This window comes from Lethenteron reissneri, chromosome 20 (genome assembly GCF_015708825.2).
Source record: "Lethenteron reissneri isolate LAM-NWPU_2019-01 chromosome 20, ASM1570882v1, whole genome shotgun sequence".
Classification (NCBI taxonomy): Eukaryota; Metazoa; Chordata; class Hyperoartia; order Petromyzontiformes; family Petromyzontidae; genus Lethenteron; species Lethenteron reissneri.
In genome coordinates this window covers 3,001,292-3,028,040 of record NC_083798.1, presented here as the reverse complement: position 1 = coordinate 3,028,040, position 26,749 = coordinate 3,001,292, and the positions used below count along the sequence as shown (strand labels likewise).

The 26,749-nt window shown below is 44.5% G+C and overlaps 1 protein-coding gene across 2 annotated transcripts; it reads left to right on the top strand.

Annotated features, from left to right (window-relative positions):
- Positions 1 to 3,712: 3,712 nt before the first annotated feature.
- On the top strand, positions 3,713 to 20,116 carry LOC133344595 (vesicle-trafficking protein SEC22a-like). Of its 2 annotated transcripts, XM_061554599.1 has the most exons (8): positions 3,713 to 3,930; positions 4,732 to 4,839; positions 7,328 to 7,516; positions 8,634 to 8,797; positions 9,778 to 9,954; positions 10,955 to 11,073; positions 11,825 to 11,890; positions 13,511 to 20,116. In XM_061554599.1, the coding sequence occupies exons 2-8, from the start codon at positions 4,811 to 4,813 to the stop codon at positions 13,709 to 13,711; spliced, it is 945 nt and encodes a 314-aa protein (XP_061410583.1). In that variant the 5' UTR covers positions 3,713 to 3,930; positions 4,732 to 4,810; the 3' UTR covers positions 13,712 to 20,116. The 2 variants fall into 2 exon arrangements, with proteins under 2 accessions (XP_061410583.1, XP_061410584.1); XM_061554600.1 differs by lacking the exon at positions 4,732 to 4,839.
- The last annotated feature ends 6,633 nt before the right edge of the window (positions 20,117 to 26,749 follow it).

Genomic DNA, 26,749 nt, shown 5'->3' with positions numbered 1-26,749 from the left:
TAAAAAAAATTAATTGGTCAGCTAATGCGTTTAATTTAGAATACAGTAATTAAAAAAGCAAGTTTAGCTGTTACTATTCTGCCATCAAATGAGGATACATGTCACGAAGCCAGATGGTTAATGTTTACCATTCTTCTTTTGGTGGGCATGGGGTAGGCATTTAATTTGTGGCTTATTCATGCCCTTGGGACTGTCAATATTTCCACATGTTCTCGACACTGCCCTTGCTATTACATTTCCTGTATAAATAAAGTCAAAAGTGTCTTGCCTGCTCAAACAAACCTTGGGGCAACATTTATCTATGTTGTCCTGAGCCGCTGCTGGAATTCCAAATTCCTATGGCAACAGAGGCTGGTTTATCCCTAGGATGAGTGCTGTTGGGAATGTCATGCCAAGCCTTACGTTGTTCACCAGCATTGCTGCCAAAAAGCTTCTGCTAATCTGCCAATGGCCAGGTTATCTTTTTTATACATTGGGTGTTTGCTTCTCCTGAATACTTATGTTGATGAAGTGTTGTGGTCTGGTCTTCACGTGGCGTCTATATATTATACATCCACACATTAGTTGCAAGTCATCCAATTCGCTTTGTCCATATGTTTGCGGTGCCATATACATTTTGCCTACTGTTACAACCTTTTGCGGACACTTTTCATTGTTGCTAAGTCCCTGCTACGAGAATATGGTACGTCTTACAAATGTGGGGGGATGTGTTAGTACCCGGCCGGGTGGCGCTGTGGTTAAAGCACGTGACTCAATTTGGAAGTTTGAATTATCAAATTCTGGAGATCTCATCCAGGTTGGGGAGAATAATTCAGTCCGGCATCCCTCGAGAGTGAATAAAATTAGTACCTCTTTGTGAGAAGTCAGCAGTCGTTCACCTTTTGACAGACCGACTCTCAGCTTGGGAATGTGGAATTACAACACTGACTCAGGGTCGTAGATGAAAGATGTTTTGTAAACGGATACGTTCAGTGTCATGACGTCCATCCTTTTCACAATGCATGTGAACAGTTATAAGTGCCACGTTTTTTTTACTTAAAAACGCATTTTGCAATTAAATAATCCAGATTAAATGTGTCTCCTAAGCAGTGGGGTGGTTGCTCATTGTCTTCAGTGGCCCTGATCTGATTGTTCGAATGTTCCTAGAGTGGGTTCCACTGCATTCAAATTTATAAAATACTGCTGTCCAAATTTATGCTGGTTTTACTCACCTCGGAGGGATGATGGGCTGTTTCAATATCTTAATTAAGCCATAGTCTTACAAAAGTGAGTTTCCATTTGTTGGTATGGTGGTATTAAAAAAATCCAATATGACGAAAGACCTCAATTAAAATACGTAGTTTAGCAATCGTGTCCTCAATTTCCGATTGAGAATTGTTTAAATGTTTGTTCCTTGATACATCATAACCTGAACATTTACATGTACATATATGGGAACAAGCTAAATCAATATTTATCCCTGCTGCAATTCTAAATTAATCTTAATTGCTAATTATGTTTTTGTGTCCACAGTGATAATTTACTTTCAATTCACCAAGCAAACTTGCACATTAAAAGCAATCCGACAAATTGGACTTGCCAGAATGTTTGCGAGGCGTGACGGACATAATCACAGCTCCATTATCCAGGAGTCAATTATAAGGGAGTTGGCCTTCTGCAACATTGCACGGTTAAGTTTATGAATTTCACATTGGTGCATGTACAGCTGCTTTGTGTGAATGTGTTTAAAAATATGCAAATACCACCCTTGATAAAAGAGGCTTATAAATAACAGCGTAATATAGAAGATTTTAAGACCAATGCTTGTATATGCAAGCGTATTGAGCAGATTTGTGCTTTTGCTTGAAATTCCACATTTGAATTTGGATCCGTTTCTGATGTTGTTTTCGTGTGTATGAGGAGTGTTGGCAAAAAATGATTTGTGCTGTGCTATATGATCTTGGAAACATGTGCTCAATATCTGACTCAGTACACACGTGGTGAGGGTTATCTCAACCTATATTTAACCTTCACCCAGGTCTTACTCGGCCTTAAATGAATGTCTCGTGTGGTGGAAATACATGAGCATTGGGGAGATGCAACTGGCAGTCTTTCACTTGCCATTCCCTCGTATGGTGTGCTGGTTTAGTAGGTGTTTGCTCATGGAAACTCTTTGTCATTGTATGTTTGTGTTTAAATATATTCAGCTAAACACCCTGCAAAGAGACTTACAAAGCCACGTAGAGATATAGGGGGCTTTCACTATCACTGCTTTTATATGCCAGTGTTGAACAAATGTATGCCTTTGTTTAAAATTCCACCTTTTCGACCTCTGAGCGGATTTCGGTATTGCGTGTACGCATGTGCGTTTGTGAATTTGAATGCAAAATGAAGCAAAGCAGCTTTCGTGTTTTTTTTGTAAGAAAACAAATTCTGACGATATTTTTGTAATCGGAACGTTGTCTCGTATCAACGGTGTTTACAGTTGGAATTACTGAAGCACTCATCCCCGCAACCCTGCAAAGACATGCCCTTCGTGTCTTGTTTTAATCTGAGAAAGGCACTGCTTTGTTGATATTGATGGATGTTGTATAGATGATTTTAGCAAAACAATATGATGCAAACCACTTCAATAAAGGCCATGGGACAAAACTCGGACTCATTTAGTTTTGTAATGGGTTTTTATTTCAGTCCCTTTACGTCACATTAAGTTCCAAATTTGCGTGAATGTATTTCAAATCAATTGGAATATTCAGGGAAACTGTATTTTTGCGAAACAATGTGAAGAAATGTATTACAATAAGTGGGTATATATATTAAGTCACATCCTACATACTAGCCTCCCAAATAGAACCGCATCATGACCCGTACATGGAATAACCAACCAACCGTTTTATGGCAAGATAGTAATAAAGTTTCTCTAATAAATACTCTTGCCCGTTTGACTCGTATAGTCATGCACCTTGCCTGTGACGAAATTACCTGGATGATGCCCGACCCCCCACCACCACCCCCACCACCACCGACCCCCCACCACCACCACCTCCCCCTTCCGGGCCACCCTCCACCACCACCTCCCCCAACCGGGCCACCCCCCCACCACCTCCCCCTACCGGGCCACCCCCCACCACCACCTCCCCCTACCGGGCCACCCCCCCACCACCACCACCACCACCCCCCCCGCCACCACCCCACCGCCACCACCTCCACCCCACCGCCACCACCACATCTCCCTACCGGGCCACCCCCCCCCTACCACTCCCCTCCCCACCACCACCCACCTCCCCCCCCACCACCCTCCCCACCATCCCCCCCACCATCCCCCCACCACCCCCCCCACCACCCCCCCCCCACCCCCCCCACCACCCCCCCCCCCACCATCCCCTCACCACCACCCCCCCCCACCATCCCCTCACCACCACCCCCCCTCCCCACCATCCCCCCACCACCACCATCCCCCCACCCCCCCTCCCCACCATCCCCCCACCACCACCCCCCCTCCCCACCATCCCCCCACCACCACCCCCCCTCCCCACCATCCCCCCACCACCACCCCCACCCCCCCCACCACCCACCCCCCCCTACCACCACCCCCCCTCCCCACCATCCCCCCACCACCACCCCCCACCCCCCCCACCACCACCCCCCCCCCACCACCACCCCCCCTCCCCACCATCCCCCCACCACCACCCCCCCCTCCCCACCACCCCCCCCCCTACCGGGCCACCGCGGATCGAGGCTCTCGGCGCTCCACTCGCCGCCCTGGCCCCCGCGCTGCCTCTGCGAGAGATTTTGTTTGACGCGGCCCTCAAACTCCTGGGGTTCAACAACAACAGCGACGACAACAACAACAACACAATCTCCCCTCCACCACCACCACCTCCTCCTCCGTGCTTCTTCTTCGTGTCGCCTGAGCCCGCGTGAGGCTGCGGTGTTTACTTTGCGTGCGAGGTGAGGAAGACGAAGAAGGCGGCGCTGCTACTGGTGGTGGTGGCGGCGTCTGCGGCCTTCCGTGTGTGTGCAGGCCTCGGCGTGGCCGGCACCCAGCCGCGGCCTCCTCCTCCCCCTTGTTCACCCTCCACACACGGCAGGGCGGGCAGGGCTGGCAGGGTGTTCGTGCCTCTCTCTTTATTGTTTATTAAAACGACGATAAAGCAAAGACGCGACGTAGGGAACGATGTGAAACGCCTTGGCTACGTCGACGGTCAAATATGGATGGCGCCTTGTGGCATTGCTGCTGCTGCTGCTGATTGTGTTGTGGCCGAAACGTCGTGAGAATTTAATAATGTTTTATTTTTATTATTTTATAATTTCCCGTCTACGTGACTTTACCGAAAGAACCAAGAAGATGAATCCCTGCAGTCACGAAAGCTTTAAATCGAAATTTATATCCACACTTGTGCAGCGGTAACGCGTCGGCATTGCGATATTCGGCCATGCTCACTCCGCTGCTCGATGAATGCCCATCCCACCGATGTCACGACTCCTCGGTTCGTGCGTCTTGACCAGGGCTCTTTAAAGGACTGCTTCGTGACCCTTTCTATTTTAAATGTAAGGACCACCGCCGTCTCGTATTCGCCACACCAGCGCATTGAAACATTTTTTAATTTAGTTACCAAATTCGTGACCAAAAATGTTTTTTGTTATTTGTGTTTGCCTACTCCCCCCCCCCCCCTGGCTTTAACCACCTACCCCTGGGCTTGACCACCCACCCCTGGGCTTGACCACCCACCGGCCATCAACCTTTGACAGCGACATGTCCAGCTCAAGTCCCCTTCACACACAGGGAGGGTGACCCTTTGACCTGTGTGTGCGTGGTCTCTACTCCGAGATGTTAACTACCTCGCCTGGTGTACACGAGTACGTTCCTGGGTTCGATCCCCACCCTGACACGCCTGTTGTGTATTTGAAGGTTGCACGTTCTCCCTGTGGTCGCATTGAGGGTATTTGCTATATCTTTCTAAATGATTAGCCGCTTTGTTGAGCTATCACTTGTGGACAGGTCGCTTCTGAAAAGGAGACGCTTATCTCAGTGGGCCTTACCTGGCAAAACAATATAACGTTAAACTTCTTTCGCACCGTACGTAGCAAATCGTGCTAATCTTTGCAGTGCAATGCCAAGTGTGCAGCTCCACACTTTTTGCCAATGTCCTCCATATGTCTCTTCCAGTATGTCATAGCAGGTAATGTGCTTACGTTACGTCTCTAATCACTCGAAGTTAAAAGATTAGCCAAATATATTCTCCCAACAACAAGTGATGAAAATAAGTGGACCAACATCATGAGATTAAGCTTCTTAAGAAGGATACCACACATTTCAGCATGGTGAAAACCAATAATCTTAAGACCAGACTAAAATATGTATTTTCTTTTCGATTTAAAGCTTTCGTGACTGCAGGGATTCATCTTCTTGGTTCTTTCGGTAAAGTCACGTAGAATGGAAATAATAAAATAATAAAAATAAAACATAAAATAATTCTCACGACGTTTCGGCCACAACGCAAGCAGCCGTCCTCAGGTGGGGAACAGGTCTGTCGATAAGACAGAGTCTGACAGAGTCTGTCTTCTCGACAGACCTGTTCTCCACCTGAGGACGGCTGCTTGCGTTGTGGCCGAAACATCGTGAGAATTATTTTATTATGTTTTATTTGTATTTTTATTATTTCAATTCTACGTGACTTTACCGAAAGAACCAAGAATATTTATTTTCTGTTCTGCACCTCACGTTTGACACGTGAGAAACCTTAGAGTGTAATGGGAACTTGATTGCAAACATCTGTTAACGTTGCAGAGTTGAACATGATTGGTAAGCTTGAAATTACGGTGAGGAATGAAAGAGGTTAACATTTATTCCAGTTTGCAGCCAGGAAGCACATGCTAATAATGAATAACTTACAAAAAGAACATACAAAATGTATTTCTTTTAATCAAAGTTCAAATATGACAAATATTGAAATTAACAATTTAAACACAAACATTACTCAAGGTCCATAACACGGGTTGTTTGGGTTAGATCGCGTAAATATATCAATGTGTCGTTAAATCCAGCCACTTAGTAAGGTTTCTCATGTAAACAGAACATACCAATTTGTTACTAGTGTTTGAGAGAAAATCCACAACATTTACAATCTCAGTACGACGCATGATGAAGCTAGTTATAATTACTGGCGAAACGTCGTACTCCAGTTGTAAATGTTGTGGCTTTGCTCTCCAATACACCGGTGTGATGTAACAAATTGGCACGTTCTGTTTACGTGACAAATCTTACTAATTGGGTGTGTCGAGTGGTGGCGGGTTTCACGACACATTTATTTACACGATATAACCCAAAAAACATGTATGATGGATGATATTGGTCGCGAAAGCCTACTTTTTAAAACATTGCTCAAGGTATTCAAACATGGAAACAACAGTCACAGCATACAAGCATTGAGCATATGAATAACATTCCAGACATGGGTTACAAAACAACAAACCGGAGGCACAGCACATCCAGTGAGGTGTGTGTTTTAATCAAGAGCCTCTCCAACTGTTGACAGTTAAGAGTACATGATTGTTAACACTTGTCCTGTGTCCGGGTTTCATCTGCACTCTTTTACTGTGGAACAACCAAAACGTGCCGTCCGGATGTTAAAAACCCCGTGTCCTCATCGTTAGTTTAACACGTAGGCTTTTGCGACCAATATCCATGATATCGGGGTTTTTTTTGGGTTGGATCGCGTAAATATATAAATGTGTCGTTTAACCCGCCACCACCCTGGCTGTGTCGGGAGGTGGAGGGTTTAACGACACGTTTATTTACGCGATCCTACCCAACAAACCTGTATTATGGATGATATTGGACGCAAAGCCTACGTGTTAAACTGACGAACCTCGACGGGGAGGATACTTTTCTTCAAGCCTCGTCATTAAATTTCGATTTAAAGCTTTCGTGACTGCAGGGATTCATCTTCTTGGTTCTTTCGGTAAAGTCACGTAGAAGAGAAATAATAAAAAAACATCAAATAATTCTCACGACATTTCGGCCACAACGCAAGCAGCCGTCCTCAGGTGAAGAACAGGTCTGTCAGAAAGACAGCGTCTGAAAAGAATGAGATGCCATCTTAATTTCAACTAAAAGCCCATTTACATCATTCAGACGCTGTCTTTCCGACAGACCTGTTCTTCACCTGAGGACGGCTGCTTGCGTTGTGGGCGAAACGTCGTGAGAATTATTTTATTTATGTTTTATTTTTATTATTTCCCTTCTACGTGACTTTACCGAAAGAACCAAGTAGATTGTCATCATTAGTTGCAGTGTTGGCGTCTTTACTCACTCTGCCTCCCTTGCGCTGTTCTCCTCCTGCAGGGCCATGTCGGGTGTTCTCTTTGCATCGGTGGTGCGTGTGCGCGACGGGCTGCCTCTGTCGGCCTCCACGGACCAGCAGCCGACGGCGGCGCTGCAAGCGAGCAAGCGAAGCCTCAAGCTCTTGTCGCGGCGCTTGTCCGCTCTGCCTGACCGCTGCTCCCTGGGCGCCGCACCCTCCCAGCGTATCCAGTATGCCCCGCACCGTCTGTGGGTCACCTAATGAGATGCCACCTTTCTTCAGGTCACCTGAAAGCTCACGGACATTAAGGCTTTTTCATTTACTTTTTTCTCATTCTTTGCAGGATTAGAACTTCGGTCCATGCAGCATGCACTGCTCCACGCTCGTCGGCATGCCCACATTTGTCACCGAATGAGATGCCATCTTCATTTCAACTAAAAACCTCATTTACATCATATGGTTTAATCTTGACTTAAAGCTTTCGTGACTGCAGGAATTCATATTCTTTGGGTCTTTTGGTAAAGCCACGTAGATAAAAAAAAATCAAAATAACAATATCACGACATTTCGATCGCCACACAAGCAATCGTCGTCAGGTGAAAAAAGAAGATTGCTTGTCTTGCGATTGAAACGTCGTGATATTGTTATTATTTTGATAATTTTTTCTATCTTTGTGGCTTTACCGAAAGACCCAAGGAATATCATATGGTTTATTACATGATTAAAACCATGAATTTATTTTCTCCCCATTAAATTTAAGTTGTACGATAGGCATATACTAATGAGATGAATACATTTCTATTTGGAATGCTCACAATGAGCTGTACACCAATGAGAAGGCATCACCCTGGCCTTTAGATGTCAAAGAGATATTCTGAGATTCTGTCATTTGCCTCTTATCACCACCAGGTGGCACACCTTCCCGCATGCCCTGCTATAGAGGTGTATGTCACTTTGAAAACAGAAAAAATAGTCCTCAGAGCTGGAATATGCTGAATAAAGTGGCAAACCAAATGTAACGTGATTTTTCCATGCAATCTTTGGTGATTGGACTGAGACCATCACCACTCTACACTGTCCAGATTTAAATCCAGGGTGCCCAGTGGGTATATATCGGTAGAGCACATAAGCCCGTGTGCGGTTGGATAAGGTGATCGGGGAGGAGAGCTTTATGCTCATTTTTATCTTTTAAGGAGCAAATGGGAATTCTTGAGCTGGTTTTTTTTCACCAGCGAGACCCCAACGTCCCCTCATGACGAACCACCGCTGGGTCTTCTGTCAGCAACACAAATAAAGAAGATAATAACACTGCCCCTCGCGCCGTCGTCGTTGTCTTTGCACGTGCAGCTTCATCAGCGCGCTGGGCGTGGCGTACATGCTGGTGTGCGAGGACGCCTACCCGGCCGTTCTCGCCTTCTCCTTCCTGGATGAGCTGCAGCGCGAGTTCCTGTCCACGTACGAGCGAGCGCGCATCGAGACCGCCGTGCGGCCTTACTGCCTCATCGAGTTCGGTGAGTGTGTGCGTGCGTGCGTGTGCATATCCCTCGGCAGGAGGCATGGGTGCGGTTGTAGTGTGGGGAGCGGCAGTGTCGTGGTTAGTGTACTGCGCTAGTACCGGGGCACAGGTGGTGCATCGGCTAGTCATATCAGTCAACTCGTGGCACCTGGGTCTCCCGTGATCCCCTGCCAGCGGGCATTCGACACTTCACGTGGCTTTAAAGTGCACATAGCCTGGCATAAGCGCCGTGGTGACGTCACCGCCACTTAGTGGTGAATGGCGGTGGTTGTTGTTGTGCTGCGCGACCAAAACGGCGACCCAAGATAATTTCTCGCTCACGGTCAATGTCAGTGACAAATCTATTATTTGATCCTGGATCTCCCCTAGGTCAATTCCGTCTTAAATGAGTACGTGCTGTGGTGTGTAAACATTAGCACTGGGAAGTCGAAGGGGGCCGGGCATGGTTGTGGCCACCTACCCCCTGGTATGCCATGGAGAGCTTCATAGGTACTCGCTAACAGCACTTAACCCCACAATCTGACTATATAGGGGATCTGTATGTGCACTCCTCTACAATGGTCATTGCACAATGCTACGCTTCCTGAGATGTGGGTTAAATTCCCAACCACGTGCTACATCAGAAGCGAATGGTATCCAAAACTGTCATAGGTCCCTTTTAGGTGAATTTAGCCTCGAATGACAGTGGTCTACAGCTCCAGAAATGTGGGGACCAATGACCTGGAGTAATTAATAATGAACAACTACTTTTCATCATGAACCCTCCCAACACGGGTAGCAAAGCATCCATGTAGTGGCAAAAATCACTTTGGGCACTTGCTAAGTTTGAAAATATTTGCACTCGTAGTGTATAACTTTTGCAATGATGATAATGAATCACTTGAGGCTCTTACTGGATTACATAGCACAGCGACTTCGGGGAGTGAATTAACCTTGCAATGGTGACACTGAGTGATGTCGGACTCTGGCGAGCAGACACCTTCATCCAGAAGACGAAGCAGAGGTACAACAGCCCACGGTCGCTGAGCGTTCGCCTCAACCTCACCGAGCTGCAGACCGAGCTGCGCCTGAGGCCACCGCATCAGCTGTCGGAGAGAGACTTTGCCAACGGAGGGGTGTCCACCAGTACAGAGCCGGTCCACACGAGCCTGTGTATGTCCCCTGTGTATGTCCCCGTGTGTGTGTAAAGGTGTTAGTGGGTGGGTGTGGGGAGCGGTAGTGTAGCGGTTAGCGCCCTGCGCTACGAACCCGGCGACCCGAGTTCGATTCCCGCTCACGGCCAACACCAGTGACGATTATCTGAACCGGTACTGGGCCTCTCCTAGGTCGACTCGGCCTCAAAGAAGTACCTGGTGGTGCGGTGTGTAACAACATTGCCACTGGGGGAGACAAAGGCAGTTGGACGTTTTGTTGGCCACCAACCCCCTCGTGTACTGTACCAACCTTCATAGGTGCTCACTAACAGCACTTGCCCCAACAGTCTGTTAAGGCTATACGGGGGATATTTTTGTCTTTGTAGGTGAGTGTATTTTGGGCGGTGACATGGCCCAGCGGTAGTTTGTTCGTCACTTGTTTTGCAGCCGTTCCCTGTTCGAACTTGGCGGCCGCCCTGGTTAATACTGCAGGTGTATTAACCGTTAAAAACGTGACAACTTCTTCACAGTGGACGTTTAAAATCCCGTGACGTCATTCAAAACGGTATGCCATTGTCGTCCAAATTTTAACAAGTAAAAAAAATGTGCACTTAGGCACAAGTGCCATGGTAATGTCACCGTCACTTAGTGGCGAACGGTGGTTGTCGTTGTCAGTGTTTCTGTGTGTTTGGGAAGTAGCGGCACAGTGGCGAATGAATATGTTCTACAAACCCGGATACCTGGGTGTTTATTCCCAGCAATAAATTGTATCCATGGCAAGTGGTGTGTGAACCTGTCCTGGGCCCTCCTCATGGTCAACTCGACCTGAAAATAGCGTCGCGTGCAGTTCGTTAACATAAAAAGGCAACAACAAGACCCACGGCAATGATGAGTCACTTGGCTCAGCTCTGGTGTGCTGTGTTTGTGGTGTTTCTACGTTAGTGAATGACTTTTAACGGGGTTCTGTGCATGCTGCTTGTGTATGTGCGAGTCCGTTATCCCTGTCCTCTCATTGGTAGCCCCCCGATCGCACCTGGGCCCCGTTAGTGTCACTGGAGCCATCTCATTGCTGCTCAACTTCGTGTGCGGTCTCCTCAACCTGGTGCGGGGATTCCACCTTCTAGAGAACACGCTCATGGTGAGGCACCTCCCTTTCACAATGGCTCTAACAAAGAGACACCTTCTCCTCTCACTCAAGGGTTTCCAAATATTTCGTCATCAAAACTCTCCATCGTCCGTCCGCCTTTCCACGTTTACCAATTTCCTGCTTTTTAAATACAAATTGTCATGGCAAATGTCAAGGGTCTCCCGTGGCCTCCCGTGAAAAGCTGATGAGAAATTCCTGATGTCCATCTCTGCTTACGGACGTATTGCTTCCTGCACGTCTTGCGCAGGTGCTAATGCGATTGTCACAAAATAAATACTTCCTAGGACGAATAGATGTTAAATAATCAATGCATAGACATGGGTTTACTTCTTGTTCTGCTGTTAAACACCTTAGCCATGTACCTCCAGTCTACCAAGGTTTTTTTTTATGAAAGATGTTTTTTTTTTACCGAGTGCAGCTGAATATGGCATTTGACCCCACAATGTACACGGAGAGCACTCTGCCTGTAACACCCAAGTGACCCAGTAGCAGTTTGAATCAACCACATCCTGCTGATGAGACTTGGGAAAGTTTTAGCCAATCCATGGTTTTCTTTGCTTAAATAAGTGCTCCTGGAACCACTGATATTGAAGGCCCATTATTCGATAGAGTTAATGATGAAGTATGCATCACTACCTGGTTATGTGTTTAACATTAGCCTGTTGACGGTGTGCAATGATGCTTATTCGGTGTAGTGAGGGGTTAAAATCAACCTCCCTTACTCTGTCCCTTGATTGTGCAGGAGGATGGAGAAGGCTCGTTTAACATCATGGTGTTTTTCCTCGCATGTTCCACATCCTTCTATCAGGTACGGTGCACTCCTGTGGATGCAAGTGTACATAAATGCATGTGTATGTTTGTGTGTAAGTGTGGAGAGTGGGGTCACAGAGGTTCGTGCAACAAGTGTTCAAGTCCAAGAAGCATCATCGGTGGCAAGTTGTATTGAACTTGTCTTGGACATCCATTGGTGAATACAGGCTTACATGAGTACCTGATATGCTCATACATCAGCTATTTGGGAGACGGGATACAATGCTTGGAACTGGCTAAATCATCTTTATTGTGTGCTGTACCAGCTGTAATAATCGGTGCTTGTTCACATGACTTACTCCTACAGTCTATAACGTCACACAAGGGATCTTTGTACAATGAATACATCTGTCAGAGGCGGTGATATAGCCTAGCAAAGGGGTCGGCAACCAAAATAATAAGAAACATTGTTTTCGAAATCTATAAAAAAAAAACTGCGTGAGAACGTGAGAATATGTGACGGTGGCCCTGAATAAACGACGTCACGAAGCTGCCCTTAAAGAGCCGCATGCGGTTGCCGACCCCTGGCCTAGCAGTAGCACGTATGGCGCTTGCTGGAGAAGTTGACTGTTCAATGCAAGTGGGGTGTACCAACCATTATCACGTGCTGTGACGGTTCCACCTGAAGACGGAAGCTTATGTTGCCTCCGAAACGTCGTGATTTTTATTTTATTTTACTTTTATTCATTTTTTATCTACGTGACTTTACCGAAAAAACCTAAGAATATACATTATCACGTCGTCTGCTTTCACAGTGCACATCCCGTGGTGTCATTCTCAAGAGTGGGCCATTGTGTGTTGGTGTCGTGGTCCAAATTTGCTACTTTTTTTTTACAAATACCCACAAATTACTCAGTTGTGGTTATACATAGCAACCATCGCCCATGCTGCAAAAACTTTGCAGGATCCTCCTGAAAAATAAGTCATGAGACTTAGTGAGGCTATCCTGGGTTAACAAGCGTAATACAATCATGATCATAATAATACAAATCCGGACTGTTGAAGGTAGATGCGTGTGTGCGCGTGCGCTCTGTACCCGTGTGCGCCGACTTGTTCGTCTTTTCGTCGGTATGTGCGCAGCCACGTTGCGGGCAGCAGAGGGCAGTGTAGCAAAAGCTATTTTACTACTGTACTTATGTGCCTCCAAATCCGTACTCGCTACCTTCACCGCAGGATGGTGACGTATGGTCAAATAACCCCGACGACCCGCATGGCATGGGAAGGCCTTTGTCCAGCAGTGCTTTGACAAAGGGCTGTACTGTGTACGCAGGAAACTGCTGTCATTAATTCTTGTTACACGGGACTCGCAATCCAAATGTCGCCGGTTCCCCCACACCTGTCCACCCAGCAGTATAAATAGCTACACCATAGTCCATCGGCAGGTTTGCATGTGGTGGGTACAGTTGTGGGTACTCCCCAACCCTTTCAAGACTTCTCACGAGTTTGGAAGAGAAGGCCAAATACCCTCCAGAGGCACTTTCGAAATCTCTCTTTAGGAGAGGCCCGTTTTACCTGCAGTGATATGAGCACGCTACACCTTTTGTTTTTTACTTTTGATATATGTCTGTGCGTGCATGTGTCTTCCTCCCTCCTACTCTCTCATTCCCCTCCGCCGCAGTGCTCCCTGCTCGTGCGCCAGTGCCACTGGCGGAAAGCCAAAGCTCTCACGTCACTCGCCGTGGTGTGCGCGTGCAACGCACGCCTCGCCGACACCCGCACGGCCTGGCAGCTGCTCTTCCACGTGGGAGCGTCGATCATGGGGGCCGCGCAGGTGTGCGCGTGGCAGCCCGCCGGGAAGAGCGCCGACTACAACGTGTGACCGACCGCCTCTCCCCACCCCCTCCCTGCCCGCACCCAACTCACGCCTCCCCCATTCCACACCGGCACCTTGTGCCCACAAGGAGAACGGCTACCACACATGCCAAGCTGCCAAATTGATTTTCCAGTGGAGTGACATTTAGGGAGCTGACATCTGTATAAGTTGCTCATTTGTTACGTGGTTTTATTTTTTTTGTTTCGCATGTGGTGAAGGCGAATTCACTGTCTCTGCTCTGATGAGTGTTGGCAATCTTGCCAGTAGTGGAAACTCCACACTACTGTGGAGGATGCGAGTTTATCAGACATCCACTGTTCCAGTGTATAGGTTTATTTTGAATGTAATCTTCTATCCAAGTTGTGCTTTAATCATCCATATAGCACTCTTATACAGAACTCAACTCGCAGTTCGAGGGTTTCAAATGAAAATAACAATCAGGATTGTACCAAGCTCATCATATTTTGCGTTTGGTAAAATGCATACCACTTGGTGAGTCATTAGTGTTTGTCCTAGAGATAAACTTGCTCAAATTATGTGGAATTTCCACCACCAGCTTTGGACCACCCAACAAAGATGAGCACTGCCCCGGTGCTCGTTTGAGCAGCGAAACACTTTAACTTGAATTTGGACTTGAGTTCTAGTGGAGTCGAGGTACGAATAACATGTGTTCATTAAATTACCTTTATTCCTCATAACAATGTGACATTTGAGAAAAAAAAACCCTGGAAGAGACTATTGTCTGTGTTACCTATAGGCCTCTTATCTAATACAATATAACAAGACTTCATGTTTTGTGGCGAATAGGTTACCATGGCTTTTTTATTATCAGACCATATCTAGTCAAAAAACAAATGTCAACTAATATTGTGCAATCATTGACGCATGGCTAAGAACATCAAATCTGCTGCACAACAGAACCTTGAGTGGACTCCTTGATTTTATCCCAGGATCTCAGCAGTGCTGGCTGAATGCACCAATGTAGGCATTGGCCCCCTGATCCATCGAGCCAAATTATGAATGTGGGTATCCACACGTGTAAAATTATGAGCAACTTAAAAAAAAATCAAACTCCACATGTTTTCCATACCAAGCAAAAACAATTAATATATTTTGGAAGAGTACAATGTGTGTTACTATTTTTTTTTTACATGTTGCCATAGTTTTTTAATTGGGGTTTAATATTATTAGCCTCTATATTTATTTTAAAAACAGATTTAAATAATAACTTAAGGGTTCATCGGAGATGCGATTCCACACCTCGGATTAGCACGGTTGGCAACGTACGGTGCAAAAGATGTTGAACATACATGGACATACAGCCTCAGCAGTTGCTGTTCATTTCACCAGCACAAAAGGTGATAACGAGCTTAGACGGCCCTTGCCAGTATTTCGAGTAAACACGAGTACATGACAAAATGTTCCCTGTATAGATGTGTTTGCTAAGCTATTGTGCCATTGGATTTCTGTCTTGCTTGACTCATTTAGAGTGAATTTAACTTGCATTTTAGCTTTTGTCATCTTAATAATTTGCATAAGTACATCATAGTTCATGTCAAGATGAAAGTGTCTTCTTACAAACACGGGGTGGCACTCATTTCTATTGGTGGTCCTGAGCCAGTGGTGGAAATTCGGGAGCATGATTTCATGCAATGATCGTAATTGATATCTGACAAAGTGGTACTCATTGTATCAGAGATATGGGCTGAGTAAACCCCAAACCAGATTTGGACACGACCTTAATGTGAGATGTGTGATAACCAGTGCCACCTGGCCAGATTATAATTGGTTGCTCAAATGTTTGCATTGTGTCTTGTGGAGGCTTGGAAGGGAGTAACTTTTTGCATAAAGTAAAAAAAAATGTAACTCAGGAATAGTGAATCCCCCTCCACCCAGTGTTTTACATTCAGTCTTCTATTTGAATTCCTCGTTCATTTTTTTTTATGGAATGTTATTTTATAGATCTTTTCAATGCCACGTCTGCCCAATAGTTAAGGAAATTACTAACTTATGCTGCCTACTTTCAAGTTAATGATAATAACGCAGAGTCGTCATTCACAAGTATGGACCATTCAATGTCAGTGTCATAACCAAAATGGCAAAAGAGAAAATTCCTTACATTTAAGTTACATATATCTAAAAACACATACTTGAATAACATTAATATACTTTGTGTCATCCAAAATCACAGTTTCTCCCTGGCCAAACAACCATTATAGTCCACTCATGTCCATTGGTATCCCCGATCCAGTGAATGTGTAAATTCCACATTCATTGATTGGGGGCGGTCTATCAACAATATAATGATGACAGTTGAATTTCGATTTAAAGCTTTCGTGACTGCAGGGATTCATCTTCTTGGTTCTTTCGGTAAAGTCTCGTAGAAGGGAAATAATAAAATAGTTTTTTTTTCTACGTGACTTTCCTGAAAGTACCAACAGTTGAATTCCCACGAAGTAGCATTCATATAATTGACCCCCGAGGAAGAATATTTTAAGTCGAAACCCAAAACAAGATTTAAACTGTCAACCTTCCAAACGTGGCTCAAGCGTGCTAACATCATAGCTGGCTTGTCAAGTGACCATGTCAGAAGCAGCAGTGGATGTCAGAGGGCCCACCTGTTGAAAAAGTACTGGTTTAGCCATTTATATCGATACTAGTTTCTGTGCCATGGCCAAAGAAGAGTGTTCTAAATTAATCACCCTTTCCGTTATGTTCAGAGGGAAAAGATCCATAGCGCACTTTGTTTTTACGCGATTATTTACTTTGGCCATGTTTCTTTAACCATGCTATGTCAATGTATTATGTAACGTTAGTTACAACTATATCATTAGTCCTATTTCGTCTGAAGAATTGCACTAAGTAAAAATGTCACGTCTTTCTGAAGACAATTCTAGTGCAGTCATCTCAAGGATAAATGCAGGCATATCTATGACTGCAGTAAAATTAAAGGAAGGCACAGTCTAAAAAACATACACTTTTGTGGTTATTTCCCAGATAAGTACATAGGCTGTGTGTGCCCTGGGCTTTTAGACAGGTATTTGAAGATTTGTTAATGGGAAAAATTATTGAAAGTGACTTTCAGGAACACCACTATAATATGTCGTAATATAATGCAGTGTGACGAAATTACATTTTAAAATATAACAGTGACGCGACCACACATCATGACTTTTATTCATGTACAGGGTGATTCAAAAAATGTTAACACTTCGTTTTTAATGGGGAAAGAACGGATAATAAACTGCAACATGATGACAAATGTGATGTTAATAGCTTCAAAAAGTCATAGAGTCTCTACTCGTTCGTCATCACTGTCAACGCGTGCCTGGAATCTTCTCCAGGTGGTCTCCAGAGCCTCGGAGGCACATTTCTCGTGATATTGTTGCAAATTCTCCGAAGTGTTAACATTTTTTTGAAGCGCCCTGTATATGGCAGTCATTGCAATGGCATCACACGATGCTCCTCATTGTGGCTTTCAAGTGTCTTTTATTGTTCGCAAAACTTAATATTCCTTCTAGATTTTAAGCTTTCGTGACTGCAAGGATTCATATTCTAAGTTTTTTCGGTAAAGTCACGTAGGTAAAAAATAATAATAAAATAATAATAAATGAAAATAACTCAATAAAATCACGACGTTTCGGAGGCAACACAAGTCTACGTCTTCAGGTGGGACCGTGACAGCCAAATTTACTGTATCAAGTGAAGAGAAATCCAAGAGACAAGATCTTATATACTGCTTAAGGGGAGGGGGGAGGAGCTGGGAGGGTGGGCAGAGCTAGAAGGGGAAGGTGGGCGGGGCTAGAAGGGAAAGTACAGCTGTTAAGCACCTCCGCAAGAATTACTGCAGATGTTGGCTTCCAAAACCAAAAAATAGCACTGTTAAACGCTGGGGATGTCAACAACTCGTTAAAATAGACTAGTACCTGTCAAATAAGATATTCCTGTCGGGCTTGAAACACCGATTAGATCTATCTCTACACGATAAGAGGTCTGTTTTTTTCTTAGTTTGCGTCGTTTCAGTGACAAAAATGTAATGTTGAATTTTAGAATGTATAGTTGAAAAAGTATTGTGATATGATCAGCCATGATCAATCCACGCCGTTTACACCGCGCGTGGTCTTGCGAAGTCGCAATCGAGCGTACCCTTGCACACGAGCCGCTGTTATCACTGCAACTCTCGCAGAAGTTCATCCATCGACCATCCAAACTCGCGATGTCACCTGCCCAACGACGGAGCTTTACAACAATGATAGTGTAATAATGCCTTAACATCAGACTTTAAATGTAACTTCATGTTGTCAACTCTGGATTAAAACACAGGATTTTAGCAGTGTTGGTTCGCTACCATTACAGGAATTACTCCCCTAAGCCACCTTGCTACCCGCTAAGTCTTGCCTTTATATTCGAGCTGTCGGGTTTTTAAGAGACCGAAATTAGCTGGGTGATTTCATCAAACAACTCATGCTTTAAACCCTCTGTTTGGGCGCTCGAGTGAAGAAGCTGATGATTTTGGTTCCGAATACTGTTTATTTATTTTTACTTAATTAAACACAACAGTTCAGAGTGTTTTCAATTTGCTTATACATGTACAGTGAAATCTCGTTACAACATAGGTGTGGATAACCTGTATTTATTCATTTTTTTTACATTATGAAAATACTTTAATCTGAAATTGCAAGAAATACACTTTCAAATTGTTTTACAAATTTCACCATTTTTACTTATATTAATAGGCTAGAGCCTAATAAATATGATAGTGTGGTACATTTTCATGTGTTTACATTTGTCTTCGATGGATATATGAATACATCAGCAACCTTTCCAACTTCGATTTAAAGCTTTCGTGACTGCATGGATTCATATTATTGGTTCTTTCGGTAAAGTCACGTAAAAGGGAAATAATAAAAACTACACATTTCTTTTATCTTACTATGTTTTATTTTTATTATTTTATTATTTCCCTTCTACGTGACTTTACCGAAAGAACCAAGAATATGAACCTTTACAACCTCTCTTGATGGCAATGCCATGCAAACTGTCAGCCAATCCATTGGGCGCGCTTCGTTCTCCGCTCTTCGTTCTCCACGCTTCGTTCTCGCCAGCGAGTTGAGATATCACAAGCAAGGCCACATGGCAGTGTCAAGTGGACTGGCTTGGCTGACGTTATTTGCACGATGACATCATAGCTAATGCTTGTCAGGCTGCCGCGATTCTATAGGCTGTAATACCAAGCTGGTACGAAGCGGTAAACAATTACCAGAACTTTTAAAAATTAAGTTAATATGCAATGCACATTAATATGATGTTATTTTGAGATGTTTAACATTTGATCGTGCCGAGGATTTTGGCAAAATGCATTTATTAAAAGTTTGTCAATCTAGTGGACGTTATAGTGAGGTTTCACTGCAGTTTTATTTTTGGTGGTTTTTAACCGAGGGTTACAGACTTGGCATGTATGTTCAGTGAATTGGTTCCTATGGGGTTTGTGCCTTTGTGAAATAAAATATAATATACTAACGCGTATGTGTAAGCTAACTGCATTAAATAATAACATCAGAACTTCACAAATCTCAGAGCTCATACCCATGCCACTTTTTAAAATGTTAACATACTCTAATGGACAACAATCTCCAAGCAATTAAGTAATTGAATCATTTAATTATTTATTTCCAACAGCTCTCTTGTTAAAAGTAACCAAAACTTGCTGAATGCTATGAAGTAAATCTAAAAGATCCTGTGACATTGGTTCTGAAGAGCAAGCTATTGTGCTGGTATCCTATTCCCAACGTTTTCTCAATCATTCTGAACAGATAAAACATGTACGTATTGAAGTAATACATCGCTAAATGACGTGTTATACATGTGTATTGAGCGCCTTCCGAGACACGTCGAGTAGAAGGCTTATTTATTAAGAGCACACGGGGCGATCCACTTCGTAACGCAGCAACACATCGGCGTTCCTAACACGCAGCCCATCTCACTCATCCACTACGCTCGCTTGATTTGAAGCTTTCGTGACAGCAGGATTACTCGTTGGTTCTTTCGGTAAAGTCACGTAGAAAGAAAATACATTAAATAATAGAATACGATGTTTCGATTGCAACATAAGCAGTCGTCATCAGGTAGAACTAAATTTGAGAGACAAAACACAGACACGGAGACAATAGTTGTGTGTCTCTGTGTATGTGTTGTCTCTCTCTGCTTGTGTGCAGATAAGCTTTGTGTTCTGGTTTGACCTACATGAGTTCAGAGTTTGGAGAATGATACGAGTTTCCAGAGGGGGGGGGGGTGATTTAAAAAAAAATCATTTTGCTGAAAACATTGACAAAAGCTTGCATTTGGATGTTTTTAAGGGCACTGAATGAAAATGTTAAAGATTATTATTTTCGATTTAAAGTTTTCGTGACTGCAGGGATTCATCTTCTTGGTTCTTTCGGTAAAGTCACGTAGAAGGGAAATAATAAAATAATAAAAATAAAATACAATTATTTCCCTTCTACGTGACTTTACCGAAAGAACCAAAGAGTATGGATTCCTGCCGTCACGAAAGCTTCAAATCAGTATGATGGCAATTTCAATAAAAATCCGCCAAAGCCTGTTTCCAGTTCCTGCTATATTATGTACTGTACAGGTATTAAAAAAATCATTGCATTGTAAACTATCATTCCCCGCAGAACGCCAGTTGTCCAAAACGTCCAGATCTTCCTTTCGTTTCGCTGATAGTAAAAACAAAAACCTGACATTTTTCATTTAACCTCAACTCAGAATACTGCAGTTGCTGCTGGCTTCAGCACTTGGATAACGAGGCGATCGTCTCAGCCACAGTGGCACCAAGTTCAGCTTTGAGAGTTACAAGTGAGGCCCAATTACCACCGCAGCCCTAAATTGTCAACATATCTCCCAATTCACATTTTTATAACAACTGTAAATATACATTTTATTTTTCTACTTGCAACATGCAACGAGCTATTTTGAAATCATTCATGCGTGCATTCATTCGTTGAGAGGCGTTCACTTTCAGGTTCGTCTCTACCGAGCTGCCTAAGCGTGACGTTGAGCGCCAAGTTGGTCTTAATTTCCCTGTGGAAATACGTCTGTGTTGTTCAAGTGTGCACCGAGCCTCGTAATTGGCTGGCTTGCCACTCTCCGATCAACAGCGGCAGACAGAGCACTGGAGCCGGCATATAACGAGCGCATTAAAAAACACAATCGTGCCCTTCACACGGCAATAGGGCTGCAGGTGAGGTTGCCTCTAGAAAACCACCACCGTTACACAATCAATGGGACTGTAAGAGCATCGTTCGGTGTGAACTTTTATGCATATAAAGTATCAACGCTACATTTTCCAAAACGTTTTGTTTACATATTCGACATTGTCTGTTTTTTGGTTTGCTATAATTTGATGCACTACGTAATTGTAAATCAGGCTGCACATTTGGAATTCATAGTTTTCATATAAATAAATAGAAATCTAAATGGATGTTAACTTTCAATTATAGATTTAAACTGACTCCATTTGGAGCTTAGAGTATAGGTTCAGCCTGAGTATGTGGTGGAAATTCCATGTGTGGTGGAAGAAATTCTGTTCATAGCATAAGCATTGTTGCTGTCCCAAAAGCCGTTCATTGTTTTGATTATGGAAGAATGATGAGCAGAATCGACCTCCCCAAGTTGAATTTGAACGTTGAGATTTGTTTTACTTGAACGTGAGCCAAGACAGAAGGAAGAAAAACCATGCATACGCATAATTCCGTAACGCTTTCCATCACGAGTTTGGACTGTATTCTTTTGATGTGGATCACAAATATGGACGTTACCAAAAAAAACATGCAAATAAGGAAGTGTGATGCATGCATTTAATTACAGTTTACTCGCATACCAACCACTCCCCACGATAGAAATATTGGCCTTAAATATTTGCTTTAAAATATTTCCAACTACTGAGCCTCAAACATCGTTCATTCGAATGGCATTGACGTATTTGGTGACGTTGCACTGGCAGTGGTGCAGAAGCACAAATATAAAAAAAACTCAACTCAACCCTTCACAACACGTTGGATTATTGCCTGAAACGTCGTTTCTTACATACTTCTATTTAAGGCAGTGTTATCGGCGAATGGGTTAATTTTTTTGTTCTTTCGTGTTAGGACATTCTCTTAAACATTAACAAGACAGGTACTCGGGGCTGTGGCCCTGAGCCCAATTGTTTAAGGGCGCTTCATGAATGTAAATGATTACTTTCATGTCGACAGTACCGCTTGAGGCCCTTTTACTTCATAACGATATCAGCAACGGGCATCTGTGCGCAGAGCAGTGCCGGATTATCCTAGTAGCAGAAATAGCTGCATGTGTAGTAGCTACATGTGTAGCAGCTACATGTGTAGTAGTAGCTACACATGTGTAGCATGTGTAGCTACTACTACACGTGTAGCTACTACTACACGTGTAGCTACTACTACACGTGTAGTTGTAACTACGGGCCCCGCACTTTCAAGGGCCCCGCGCTAAATCCTTCCAAGCTATCAATTTAGGTTCAGTGATTCTGCACTTGCTCGATTACTATAGTATTATACTGCCTTCAATTTTGATGAACGACTGGGTGTTTAATGTTAGCGATTTGTCGTATTATCTGGCTGTACTGTATAGAAAATGAAAAAATACAATTAGGGGCCCGTCCATAAATGACGTCACGTGATTTTGGACGATTTTTGACCCCCCCCCCCCTTCGTCACACGACGTCACAAAAAGTCAGACCCCCCCCCTCAAATGACGTCATAAAGCTGCCCCCCCCAAATAAAACATGCTTCAAATCGCTTGAAACTATTGCCATTGTAGTGCGTATTTAATGTGGCGCTGCACTCTGATGTTGTAGGCAAAAACATTTTTTAAAAAGTCTATTTAATTCAGTGAAACGTGTTGTCTATATTAATTTAAAGTTGCGCATTTTGATGTGACGTCACATTTCTCACCCCCCCCCCCCTCGTCACACATCGTCACAAATATCTGACCCCCCCCCCCAGGTGCGTGACGTCATTTATGGACGGCCCATTACTTTACTACGCAAGTAAACACATGTGCGTGTTTAATATTCGTGTATTTTTTTTTCATTTAGGGCCCCTTTATAATATATGCTACAGGACCCGCACTCGCTTCATCCGGCACTGGGTGCGAGGGTCACCCAGGGACGGAAGATGCAGCGCCGAATCGTTGCGCACGCGACTCTGCCGCCCTACTGACTGCTGGGTGGGAACAAAGCTGCTTTTGTTCACTCGCGCTGGTGGTGCTCAGGGCGCAGCTGTACCACAGTGGCCTTTATAAACACCCGGCACTGTCAAGGTATCCACTACCCCAGCCATTCACGAGAGCCGCCACTGCTGCTGCACGCTCAACACGGCACACCGAGAGGCAATTCGTCCTGTTGAGTTACATCCGAGCATTTGTATGCGTGTGCTTGTTTACACATTTGACACAATAAATAATAACCCTCGAATCCGTTGAGATGTAATTCATGCCCTAACACGTTCTCTTATCTACGTGTTTTCCAATTTTTCATGACCGATATACGAAATACCGTAAACATCTAAAAATATATATGAGATTAATTATCCTTCATGTAAATGATAACAATGTGAAGACCCCATGATCTTTTTCACTGATGGATGGTCAGTCACCCCATGCTGTGTCGATCATGGGGGGTTGTCTTCACCATATTTCACCACGCTGGTTCAGATATCTCTCGCCACTGATGTTAGCCGTGGCCGGGAATTGAACTCATATCATTTGGTTCTTTCGGTAAAGTCACGTAGATATAAAATAATTAAATACATTTATTTACATTTTAATAAAAAAACAAAAACTCTAGTCCACTTGTGTTCCGATCAAAACGTCGTGAGTTTTTGGTTTTTATTCCATTTTGTTATTTTTTAATTTTGATTATTTTTATTGTATTATTTTCTATCTACGTGACTTTAACGAAATAACCAAAGACTATAAATTCCTGCAGTCACGAAAGTTGTAAATCAAAATTCAACTTATGTCGCCGTTTCACAACGCAGTGCGCTAAACACTGCCACACCGCCCCTCCGCTACCCATCATATCATGTCACCCAGAATCTGCCACGCATTGCGTTGCATATATATACTTAGAACATACGTTATTTAGAATGTGTCAATACGTTATAAGATATAGTAATGTTGATCTGAAAGTGGCTGTATGAAATTTTTCCCACCCCACACCCTAAGAGGCCGTCCATAAATGACGTCACGCGATTTTGGACAATTTTTTACCCCCCCCCCCCCTTCGTCACACGGCGTCACAATAAGTCAGACCCCCTCTCAAATATGACGTCACAAAGCTCTGCCCCCCCCCCCAACCACATTTCCATTTTGAAAATAAAACATGCTTCAAATCGATTTAAACTATTGTCATTGTAGTGCGTATTTAATGTGGCGCTGCACTCTGATGTTGTAGGAGAACACATTTATTACAAAGTCTATTTAATTAAATATAAAGTGCTATCTATATTTATTTAAAGTTACGCATTTTGATGTGACGTCACATTTCTCACCCCCCCCCCCCCCTCGTCACACATCGTCACAAATGTCTGACCCCCCCCCCCCCCCCAGGTGCGTAATGTCATTTATGGACGGCCCCTAAATGACACTGTTCGTTCAGAGATAAGCACTGGCCAGTATTTAAGAATGGAGATTTTTTTGCTCGTTTGACATTGTTACAAAATTGTATTCAAATACAATATTGTAACAATGTTGTATTCAAGTACAACATTGTAACATATTGTATTGTAACATCTCGCCACGGTGGCTAGGAGATGTTAACTACCTCGCCTGGTCTACAGGAGGTCGTGGGTTCGCTCCCGACCCTGACACCAGCTGCTGCTGCTGCTGTGTATTTGGGGTTTGCGGTGTCTCTCTCTCTCCGTGGTCGCGTGGATTTTTCTCCGGGTCCTCCGGTTTTCCCCTCCATATTTAGAGACACGCGTTGAAAACATTTGGCTGATATAAATTCCCACATGATAAGCCACTTCGATGAGCTGCGTGGCCAGGCCTTACCTGGTAAAGTATTAAAACAATTGTTTCGTTCAACTAAGTAATCGCTATTCGGGCAAACATCCCATTGCTGGCAAATTACCCGTAAATATCTCAATTGGGATCGCACAGCAGAAACAACATTGCTCCCTGCTGCCAAAATCCAGCAGGTCCCTCCTGGAAAAAGAGTCGTGGGACTCATTGAAGCTTTCCTGAGTTTTCAAGCCGAATACAAATACTAATGGTGCATGCATTCTCACGTGTATATGAACACATTTGTGTTCATGCGTGTGGGCATGTGAGGTCACGTGTGCCCTTAATTCGCGTTTGTAAACGTGTATTTGCAAGTGTACGAATACACGTGCGAATTGACACGTGCACGTGTGTATTGCACATGCGTGTAAGTGTGTGCATCCACACCCGTGTGAACACGCATGTGTAACAGAGTGTGTGTGTGTGCACTGTGCCGGTCTTCATAGGTGCTCGCTGTGCCGTGTGCTGTCTGTGTGTGTGCACACCCATCGCGTGAACATGTGTGTGAGTGTGGCTGTGTGACTGTGTGTGTGTGACTGAGTGACTGTGTGTGTGTGACTGAGTGACTGTGTGTGTGTGACTGTGTGTGTGACTGTGTGAGACTGTGTGTGTGACTGTGTGTGAGACTGTGTGTGTGGCTGTGTGTGTGTGACTGAGTGACTGTGTGTGTGTGACTGTGTGTGTGACTGTGTGAGACTGTGTGTGTGACTGTGTGTGAGACTGTGTGTGTGACTGTGTGTGTGTGTGACTGAGTGACTGTGTGTGTGTGACTGTGTGTGTGACTCTGTGTGAGACTGTGTGTGTGACTGTGTGTGAGACTATGTGTGTGACTGTGTGTGTGACTGAGTGACTGTGTGTGTGTAACTGTGTGTGTGACTCTGTGTGAGACTGTGTGTGTGACTGTGTGTGTGACTGTGTGTGAGACTGTGTGTGTGACTGTGTGTGTGTGAGACTGAGTGACTGTGTGACTGTGTGTGTCTGTGTGTGTGAGACTGTGTGTGTGACTGTGTGTGTGAGACTGTGTGTGGGTGTGACTGTATGTGTGACTGTGTGTGACTGAGTGACTGTGTGACTGTGTGTGTCTGTGTGTGTGAGACTGTGTGTGTGACTGTGTGTGTGTGACTGAGTGACTGTGTGACTGTGTGTGTCTGTGTGTGTGAGACTGTGTGTGTGACTGTGTATGTGACTGTGTGTGTCTGTGTGTGTGAGACTGTGTGTGTGTGACTGTGTGTGTCTGTGTCTGTGAGACTGTGTGTGTGACTGTGTGTGTGTGAGACTGTGTGTGTGTGACTGTGTGTGTCTGTGTATGTGTGACTGTGTGTGTGTGAGCTGCTGTCAGAGCGCCATGTTGCAGGAGAGGTTATTGTTGGCTCGTCGTGCTCCAGGGCGCTGTTGTTAGAACCCCGTTACACACACACAGTCACACACACACAGTTACACACACACAGTCACACACAGTCACACACACACACAGTTACACACACAGTCACACACACACACACAGTCACACACACAGACACAGTCACACACACAGACACACACACAGACACACACACACACAGTCACACACACACAGTCACACACAGTCACACAGACACACACACAGTCACACACACACAGTCACACACACAGACACACACAGTCACACACACAGACACAAACAGACACACACACACAGAGTCACACACACAGACACACACAGTCACACACACACAGTGACACACACACACACAGTCACACACACACAGTCACACACACAGCCACACACACACAGACACACCCCCCCCACCACCACCCACCCATCATCACACAGACACACACACACCCCCACCACCACACACAGTCACACACACACCCCCACCACCACCACCACCCATCGTCACACACACACAGACACAGTCACACAGACACACACCCCCACCACCACCATCCACCCATCGTCACACACACGCAGACACAGTC

Excerpts from the sequence above, each read along its gene's own strand:
- LOC133344595 (XM_061554599.1), top strand. The coding sequence starts at position 4,811 with ATGTTAACTACCTCGCCTGGTGTACACGA. Across the intron at positions 4,840-7,327 it reads ACCTCGCCTGGTGTACACGA|GGCCATGTCGGGTGTTCTCT; the intron begins GTACGTTCCTGG and ends CTCCTCCTGCAG. Across the intron at positions 11,074-11,824 it reads TTCTAGAGAACACGCTCATG|GAGGATGGAGAAGGCTCGTT; the intron begins GTGAGGCACCTC and ends TTGATTGTGCAG.